This window comes from Pteropus alecto, unplaced genomic scaffold (genome assembly GCF_000325575.1).
Source record: "Pteropus alecto unplaced genomic scaffold, ASM32557v1 scaffold13, whole genome shotgun sequence".
In the NCBI taxonomy this organism is placed as follows: Eukaryota; Metazoa; Chordata; class Mammalia; order Chiroptera; family Pteropodidae; genus Pteropus; species Pteropus alecto.
The window spans coordinates 198,765-208,711 of record NW_006434373.1 but is presented as its reverse complement, the minus strand read 5'-3'; the positions used below and the strand labels follow the sequence as shown (position 1 = coordinate 208,711).

Below are 9,947 nucleotides of genomic sequence, written 5' to 3'. Positions count from 1 at the left end.
AGAGCACCATTTCAGAGCACATCGCTTTTGGAAACTTCTGTCTAAAGATGAGATTTCCAAATCACCCAAGCAGGTGCAGTTGGTTGTTGTATTCCTGGTGTTAATATTCATCTTTACTGTTAGAATAGTTTTTCAACTTCGGACAGGGTTTGTTAATTCTGTAGTAATTATACTATCTTCTAATCTCTACAGCAAGTATGGGCCCTTGGTTGGAATTAATTAAATGTGAAGTACCATTATGATGCCTCTCTGGCTCAACTCAACACTTCCCTCTGGCTGCCTCCTTGTCAGTTTGTGGATCCATCTCTGTGGCCACCAGGGCCTGTGCACGCCAGGACTCAACAGGCAGAATCCCTGAGACCCTGCCTTTACCCTCAGAGCCCAGCTGAGGCCAAGGGTCCAGGGGAAAGCATGAGGCATGAGGTCTCCAGATGCCGGACAAGAACCTCTGGAGTGGAGTGTGCCAGGCGGTGCTGGGGAAGTCCTACTGCAACGTGTCAGGCACTGGCCAGCCGTTCACAAAACCCTGCTTTACAGAGGAGACTGAAGCTTGGAGAGAACCATCCTTGGCATATTTCACTAGTAGATGGGGACACTAAGCTCTGAGCCAGGCCTGCCTATGCCAGAGACCCTGTGCCCAGCCACATACCCCTGTGCCCAGCCACATACCCCTGCCAAGCCTTGCCGTCCCACAGGACCCGCCAATGAAAAAGCTTGTGTATCTCAGTGTCAGGGCCATTGTACCATCTGGTCTTGGCTCCCAGTCTTGGAATTCCAGACACTTGCATGAGTTTAAGAATAGGCTAGACTAGAAACCACACAAGCCTGGGTCACAAGAGAAGAGAAGATGCAGCTGCCCCTCTGATGGGTGTTTGGGTGTTCTCTGGGACACTCAGTGTGAAGAGTGACCCCAAGTTACTGGCAAGTCCAAGAGCAGTCCTGTAGGGAAGGGTTGGGAACCTGGAGCCCTGCAGTCTTGCCTGCTAGGGGGAGAAACCCCCAGTCCTTGGGGGGTGGCTCCTTCCACAGGATAGGGGGATCAGTCCCAGCTAACACATTGCCCATGCGAGCCAGGGTGAGTCTAGGACGCTTCACACGATGGGAACCTCATCAGAGTGGTCACTTCTTTTAACTCTAAATCCTTCTTCATTGAGTGTGGAGCGCTTGAGAACACATTCGATGACCTCCAGCAAACACAGGGACCTACGTATGAAGTTCTGCGTGCTATTCTCACCTCATATCTTTATTTTTTCTTATCCATATTTTCTCTTCACCTTCAATTATGTTATTGTCCTTTCATAGTTTGTATTTTTAAAAGCTGCTTCAATCTGTATGACAAAGTGTGACAATAACAAATTGAATAAACAAAATTAACAAGCCTATCCTTACTATAAATAGGAGGACACAATGTGATAACCATCAGTCCCTGTTAAAACCAAAAACCTGCTTATCTTTTTTAACCACATAGTCTCTTCCATTTCCAAAGGTCTCCAATGTTCCATGGGTTCTAGTGGGGGTCTCACCTGTACTTCTGAGTCGGCGTCGACATGCTGCAGCTGGAACCACGTGTCCCTGTTATGGTACTTCTGTAAGTCCTCCTTCTGAATGGCCACCTTCCCTAAAACATACAACACAGAGGAAAAGCAGGCATGAGAGGGAACAAATCCTCCAGACCCAACAAGGTTCATAAGCGGAAATCTCCCCCTACCACTAACCGATGACTTCAAACGATATAATCCAAAACAGATAATCGAGTAAACTGATAACGCCACGCTATCTTCCTTGCAGTATAGTCAATATATGCCACATTTCATCTTGAAGGTGCCCATGTCCCACCCACTAGCAGAACACATCTCACACATGACTGTCTCAGTGGTTGCCAATCTGCCTGCTCTCAGGATGGACGCACAGCCTGAGTTTAGACAGGGCCCACCTTTTATGAGCACTTTCACTCTCTGTGCTTTACACAAGGTGGTTGTAATGAGGTGGAGGCAGTAGTGGGGTATTTTCTACAGACAGGGAAACGGCTCTGCCAGGCACTTGCACAGTGAACTGCTCAGGACCTGGGAGGAATGCAGGATGGGGGTGAGGGAGTGAGCACTGAAGGCAATTGCTAGGCCATTCGGGCAGGGAGACCTGGATAAGCCACACCACCATCGCCTTCTGCCTTGACATCTGCATTGCAAAGTGAGGATAGGGCAGTGCTTGCTTGGTAGGGCTTTGATGAGGATTTCATGGAAGTGTGTGTGTGTGTGTATGTGTGTGTGTGTGTGTGTGTACTTGTATGACCTATAGCTTAGAATACACAGGTGTGCATATTTAGGTTATACAGTGTGTGTGCAAACACAAACATGTGAGCATACTCAGCTTAAATAATGTGTATGCACATGTGTGTATATGCATATTCCGCTTATACAGTGTGTGCACGCTGTGTGCACAGTCAGCTTATCTAGTATACATATGTACATGTGTATATTTAGCTTATATAGCATGTGTGCATGTGTGTGCATGTCAGATCCGTAGTCACAATGGCACACCTATGTACTCAGGTTACCTCATGGCAACAAAAGAAACTCAGGATGCAGCTAGAATGAACCATCACCCTCCTATTGCCCACCTGGGTCTATGAATCAGTGTCTCTCAAAGTGCGATCACGAGTCACCTACATCAAAACATCTGGAGAGTTTCCTAAAATGCAGGTTCCTGGGCCCTATCCCAGTTGGAGGGAACAGAATATCCATTATGGGGTCCTGGAATCTTCATTTCCAAGTCCCCAGGGAACTTTCGTGGGCCCCAAAGTTTGAGGATGTCCACTCTAGATAGTTTTACAATCTGTACATAGGCTTGGTACTTTGGAGCTAGAATTTCAGCGAAAATACACATATACACATTTTGTTATATATATGCATATGTGTATTTTTATATGCAGCTTTTGTTTCCCTGCCTTTCTTCCATTATTTCCTCTTCCCCAAACATCCTTGCTCCTTGTGTCCCCCTGCAATGTCGCCTGCTCTTAGGTGCTCCCCTGGGACCTGTTCTGTTTCCAAATGCTCACATGAGACTTTACTGGGGTCTCCGCCCAATCTGTTCCAAGATGAGGGATTTAAGGAAAAGAAGAGGACGCTCTGCAGTTTGGTGCTGTGGGATTTCAGGCCATGCTACCTCAAAATACGTCACTTTGGCACAAAGATGACTTAAGCTGAAGGTAAACGAGAATCAACAGATGCAGAAAGAAGCCCGACCAGAGTTCCCCTTCTCTGACCACGAGCAGAAACTGCTGAGAAATAAGGGTAGCTCCACATCCCTCTCTCAGGAAGTTTTATGGCCATGAAGAAGATGAAAAGTCGGCACCAGGATGGTCCTAAAAAAAAAACCTACTCCATTCATTCCCCATATACTCACTGTCCCATGGTCTGCCACCCTTCGAGGCCTAAAACCTTTCTCCTTTGTCTTGTCCCTTCTCTGAAATGTACTGTTCCTTTGCTAAGACGACATACCAGTCCAAAGTCTAACTCTTTGAGTTACTCATCATTGAAGTTTCCCCTGCGTGATGCGTGCCGTGGGCGTTAATAAACTGTTTCTCTCTGGTTAATCTGCCTTTTGTCAGTCCATTTTACAGGGCCCTGGCCAGGGAATCTTAGTAGACAGAGAACAGAACTCCACCCCTATGGTCTTCATACTTTGTTCTGAGAAGTTGGTCAGTGGAGCTCTGCTCTGGAGTCCAGAACCTGAGAGACCCACCCACCAGCACAGATGTGAATGTTCAAAAGGCGAAACAAACACGAAAAAGCTGTTACAAGTGCCAGAGGAAAGGCATCCAGGGAGTCAGGACAATTGACAATTTGCTTCCAATGACACCTGTCTTCAATCTCCACCTATCCATCATTGTGCCATTCGTTATATCAGCACATGTACATCATCTCATTGTCTCAAAGGGAAGGTAATGTATTTCACACTCCGCACACTGCAAAGGAGACTTGGGAAAGACCGTGGAACCATTCGGCCTGGGATCCTCAGTTCAAGGTCAGTTAATTTCACACAGCCAGTTCTTCTGTCTGCCTGTGAAGTGGATGCAGCACACAAGCACTCCAAGGGTCAATACCATTGCCCACGTCAACCTCGCTGGCTCAGCTCTCACCACACAGAGCCATCTGAAGCTAAATCCTGCCCAGCCACAACTGCACAACCATTTCAGCCACTGCACACAGTCAAAGTTAGTGTGTGGTGAGAGCTGAGCCAGAGAGACAGACGCAGGGAACATGCAGCGGACACAGGCTGCGAAGAGAGTACACTCCACAGAAATTCAGAGAGACCCAAATTATAAGCCATGCGAGATTTCCTCCAACCAGCATCAAGTTACAAGGGCAGGATGGCCCTCTCAGGACTCATCTCAGGCTCCTCCTCACTCCCCGGTCCTCCCGTCTCACCACTCATTGCCTTGGTGGCATCTCGCTGAGGTCCTGACAGTGGATCCCACTATCTCTGGCCATCCCTCAGCCCACCCCTATGCCAGGAAGAACAGCCGCCGAGGGAATATGCCTTCCTCTCTGTTTGGCTCCTGCAAAACTCTTTCCTTTCTCCCAATGGGAATATGGTTTTGAGTCTTGCAAGAATAAAGCCACATGAAACAAAAAAATTCTTGGAATTGAATTGAGCAATATATTTCATTGAAAAAGAAAAAAGAAATCTTCAGACTCCGTGATTAGTTCAGCTGGATAAGAGGATTACGTTTGAAGTTTGAAATGTTAAGTAATTGCAATGCTTTTATGAGCTTTAACTGGAATAGGGAGGAGTCACATATTTAATGCTTATATGAATCTTGCAACTTACACATCATTACTCTTTATTTTTGGAAGTACTTAATCTAATATTAAGTATGTAATACAGGAAAATATCACAAAACTCGAAACTGTCAAAGAATATAAAATACAGTCAAGAATAAATTTCTCTCTCCCCTGATACACAGGTTCCTGACTCAAGGGTCACCTGTCACCAGCTTTCTCTTTGGCCTTCTAAAGATCAATCACATTCAAGAATATACAAATCTGTGCTTTTAAAACATGTATATTAGTGTTTCTAAATATTGTTCTGAGAGAATACCTGATCCGCAACCATAAGGTCTACTTAAATGTCTTCGATGTGGCATAATCCACAGAGTTGTTCCAATCTGAGTGACATCAAAAGTCACTAAATCATTTGGCCTCACTTTCTCATTCGGACAGAGGTGGGGCTGCCTGATTTTCACCACTAAAAACATGTATTATTTCCTCTAACGGGTGCTGTACCTGTCAGGGTCTGTTCAGAAGAGAGAGGCACGCCAGGTAGTTCAATAGAGGGCATGTGATTTGGGAAATCAAGTACAGAGTTGTCAGAGGACATGGGGACATGTGGACAACCACGGTAAAACCTGCAGGGAGGCCGATTAAGATCAGACCTTAGGAAGGGCAGCCAAACGTTTCCCCAAGGTCGAGCCAGTGACAGAGATGTTTGTTCTCATCACTCCTTTCCAACCTGGTGTCCTAACTGGTCCATAAAGGCAAGAGAAAGAAACAAGGGCACATAGACTAGAAAGGAAGAAGTAAAAGTCTTTATTCACAGAATCTATAAGAAAATCTGCGAGAAAAGCTAATGGAATAGGTGTGTTTAGCAAGACCACAGAATACAAAGATAATACATAAAAATCAAGTGTATTTGTACATACAAGCAATGACAATGAAAACTGAAAATTTAAAAAAACCAATAGTATTTTTCACAAAATGATGCTTTTATGGCTTGTGCTTTTGGTGTACTATCTTAAAAAGTCTTCATCTACTCCATCAAAAACAAAATATGTAAAGATAAATAAATAAATGTATGTGTGCACGTGCACACGTACACAAGATAGGTATATGCTGAAAACACATTCCAAAATACCGATGAGAGAAATTAAAGAATACCTAAGTGCATGGAGAGATATGCCATACTGGAGGGTCTGACGACTCAAATTTGGTAAAATGTTAGTTTTCCCCAAATTAATCTACAAGTCAGTGCAATCTCGGGCATTTGGGAAATTAAGAAACTGATTAAAAAATGTAAATGACAAGGCGAAGGGCCTAGAATAGCAAAACAAGTTTAGGAAACAAACAAAGTTGGGGGCGCGCTCACTGGATACGCCCCTCACTCCTGGACTCGAATCCACGGCGGGGCACGCCTGCGGCGGCGGCACCAGGAGACACGGAAGGTGAGTGTGGGCTCCTCCTGGCTCGATGCCAGCAGATCAGACACGGAAGACCGTGAGAAGCCGGTGACTCTGTGCTCGTTTCCATGACACAAATTTATACTCTAAATCTTGGCTTCTCATCCTGGTAACAACATAATTACTAGTCATAACTTTAAATTATTCCTGGAGATCCAGACAGCCACTTATTTTTACAGCTGTAAAAAAGATGGTGAAAACATCTAAGCCCAATTACACACTGACACACCATAATTTTAAAGCCACCAAGAATGGCTAAACCATGATTTTGCTGGTAATCTTTAAAAATAGCAGATACCTTCAACAGAATGATTAATAACTATCTTACTTGATTATTTTGAAGGGAAATAACCTCAGAACCAATTTGAGCAGGTTCTCTGATTAAAATATGCAAAAACACTTAAATTTCTTTTTCCTTGAGAGAACAAAAGTTCTTATGTACCTCCAAGAATTAATCAAATTCCTTCATTCTAGTATAATCTGAGCCAATTTCTAAAACCAAAATTGCATCTCCATATTCATTTTCACCTGTCATACTGGTGTGTCCAATGCAGGCATAGTGCCACTGGGTAAAATGTCAGCTTCTAACTGAATAGCTTAAGATCCTAACTTTTGCACTTCCTTTTCTTGCTTCCTTCCTTCCCTCCTTCCTCAAACAAACCTTGAGCACCCAGTAGGTGTTGTACAGTTATAAACCTGGGCCCTCCCTTAAGGAGCTCCGGGCCATAGGAAGTCATTTCAGTGGACACATAACAAGAAGCAAAAGAAATGCTCCATCAGGTGAAGCCATAGGAGAACACCAAGGGGACAGCTTGTTCAGGTGCCACCTCAGGCTAACCAGGGTCTTGAGTGGGCGGCAGCAGCTACGCGGGCATGAGGATGGGTAGATGGACCAGAGGTGGGCTGCCAGGCCGAGGAAGCAGTGTGAGCCAAGGTCAGGAGGCAGGGGGCACCAGGAGATGGATTGGGAAGGGTTAGGAGGGCTTGAGCCCACCTCTGGGGTTGAGGGGGACAGGAAAGGGGAATCCCTCTGCAAAGTATCCATGAAGGGCTTGAATGCCAAGCTAAAGGTTTGGGCATCATCCCGAAGGCAAAGAGAGCCTTGCAGGACCTGAGCAGCTGAGTCCCATGGTCAGATCTGAATTTCAGATCCATCACAATAATGAGGGACAGCTGCCAGCAAGACCTGGAGAGTGTGCACTGTAAACTTACAAACTCTTCATCAGTTTCCTTCAGAGTTAAGAATCCAGCTGGGAAGCAATTACGATGGTTCCATCTTAAAATTAAGCCAAATAGGAATTATCTGAGTTCCTATGTGATCTATGCCCATGTATTTCCTGGACAAACTCCAGTTATTTCTACTTAAATCACAGCAGTTTCCAAAAATGTTATCTTTTGGAAATGAAGATTCTCGGGCCCTGTGTCAGACCCATGACTCAGCATCTACATTTTAACAAGTGTGTGAAGCTCTGATCTTCACTACCAGAAACACCACCAGAAGCTTGGATCATTTCTTCATAAGCACCACTTTACGCTACCTCACCAAAAAAGCTTCCTTTAGACTTTCTGAGTTTGAATTTGTCATCATCTGTCAAGTGAAAGCCCACCGCCCAGGCAACTTCACTGGACTAAAAAAGCAGTTAGGCTGGTGTACTCAAAGTGGCTCCAGCCAGGGGAGGAACAAGCTAAAAGGAGCTCTTGGTAGAAGAGGATGAATATTCTCTTTCGACCAACAAGCTTTGCAGAAGTGGGGCTCCCCCAGCCTTAGGCCCACATCTGTCACCCTGTTGTCTTACACCCACACAAAGCTACCTCTTCAGGTGGAAGTAAATCCACTGCAAGGCTCTGGTGTTTAGATGTAGAGACCCAATAAGAAAGTGTTCTACAATCACATGGTTCCATTATAATAAAGGGGAAATGCATGTCAGGGGCTAGGACAAATATAAATGGGTTCAGGGAGTCCAGGGTGACTCTTGGGTTATAGGTTTGCACCAAGTGAATTTTGGGTGGTGGGACACAGATGGGGCTGAAAAATGGTGGACAGTGGTGGTGGAAAACTGTGGGTGGTGGAAGAGTAATGGTGGATCAAGGGACAGGATGAAGGCTTGAGGACGGTGGATGGTACATGATGAGTGGAGGAAGAGGACAGATGACGGTTGGCTGATGGTAGGTGATGGTGGGCAGAGGGTTGTGTATGGTGATGGTGGATGGTGGATGGTGATGATGGGTGGCAGATGGCGAGTGAATGGTGGATAGCGGGCGGTGGTAGATGGTGGTTGGTAGGTGATGGGTAGGGGTGGTGCAGGACAGAGGATGAATGATTCGTGGCGGTGGTGGAGAGCACACGATGAGTGAAGGGAGGTGGATGGTGATGGTGGATGATGGGTGTTAGAGGATGATGGATGGTAGGGGATGAGTTGCAGGTGGTGGAGGACAGACAATGGATGATGAATGGTAGGTGGTCGATGGTACATAATGGGAGGAGGGCGGTGGATGGTGATAGTAGATTGCAGCTCATGGGAGGGGATGGTGGTGGTGAGTCGAGGAAGATGATTTCTTTGTCCGATATAAATACATCCTTCTGTCATCACCATCCTCATCTCCCACCTACCTTCTACCACTACTACCATCCATTACTTTCCAGCCCCATCTATGTACCACCACCCACAATCCACCTGGTAGTATAAACGTATAAGCAGGAGCCATCTCGTACTGCTTCCTCCCCAATCAGTTACTCTCTCTAAATACAGGCAATGAAGCATAATCTAAAATGAACTCAGAAGCACAGACCGAGAATCTGGCTACCGAGGTCTAAATGCCAGCTCTACCACCTACAAGCCATATGACTTGTCTGAAACCAGCTTCCTCATCTGAAAATGCACATACCTCACAAAGTTATGATGATTCAATAAGTCAATATTTGTAAAGTGCTTAGAACAATACTTTGCATATAATAAATGCTATGTATTTGTTAAATAAGAGATATGCACCAGATACTTCAATTTACATCTCTTCTCATTTCCTACAACATGAATTCCTGCCGGATAGTTCCAGAGTAAATAGGAAGTACTTACTATTCTTCCAAAGGGGAGAGTACGGAAGGTAGAAGAAATGACAGAACAAAAGTGCAGCTCCCTGACGCACTGGATGGCTCATTAAAGTTGGGTGGTGGGTTTAACGTTTTAGAATCAAACACTAATCCCTATATACGCCCATCCAAAACGCTTTAGCCAGCAACAGAGTTCATTGAAGGCTCAGCACATGAACACCTCATAAAACTCTGATAAAGTTTTATTATTTTTCAGCTAAGCCACCCTAGCCAGAATAAAACAAGAATCAACATGTCCTAACCCTGTATAAAGGCTCCTCACTGCCCCACCTGTTTTTTTCATAAGCCCTAGATAGTACTGACTTGGACGCCTATTCACCCAACTTCGATAGAGCAAATAAGAGGCATTGTGATGGCTCACGGAGATGACTCAGGGGTAGGAAGTAAGCCACACGCATGAACTAAAGGAGGAATTCACATATGGATCAAGATCCTAAAAAGGAAAGTAGGGTGAAGGAGAGAAGGAAATGACAGAGCATGAGATCAGAATGGGAGGAAGGAGAGGGGAGGCAGGGGAGGAGCTTCTAAGGCCCTGCCCACCATGGAACAACTCAAGAGCAGAGCAGCAGGATGTGTTTTGTCACTTTGTCCAGCCCATTCCTG

General features: G+C 45.3%; 1 protein-coding gene across 1 annotated transcript in view; it reads right to left on the bottom strand.

Annotated features, from left to right (window-relative positions):
• The window catches only part of RASA3 (RAS p21 protein activator 3), a 114,725-nt gene that overhangs the window by 45,874 nt on the left and 58,904 nt on the right, over positions 1–9,947 (bottom strand). The window contains exon 4 of the mRNA XM_006909339.3: positions 1,524–1,618. Within this exon, the coding sequence (XP_006909401.1) occupies positions 1,524–1,618 (95 nt within the window). The remainder of the gene's footprint in view (positions 1–1,523; positions 1,619–9,947) is intronic.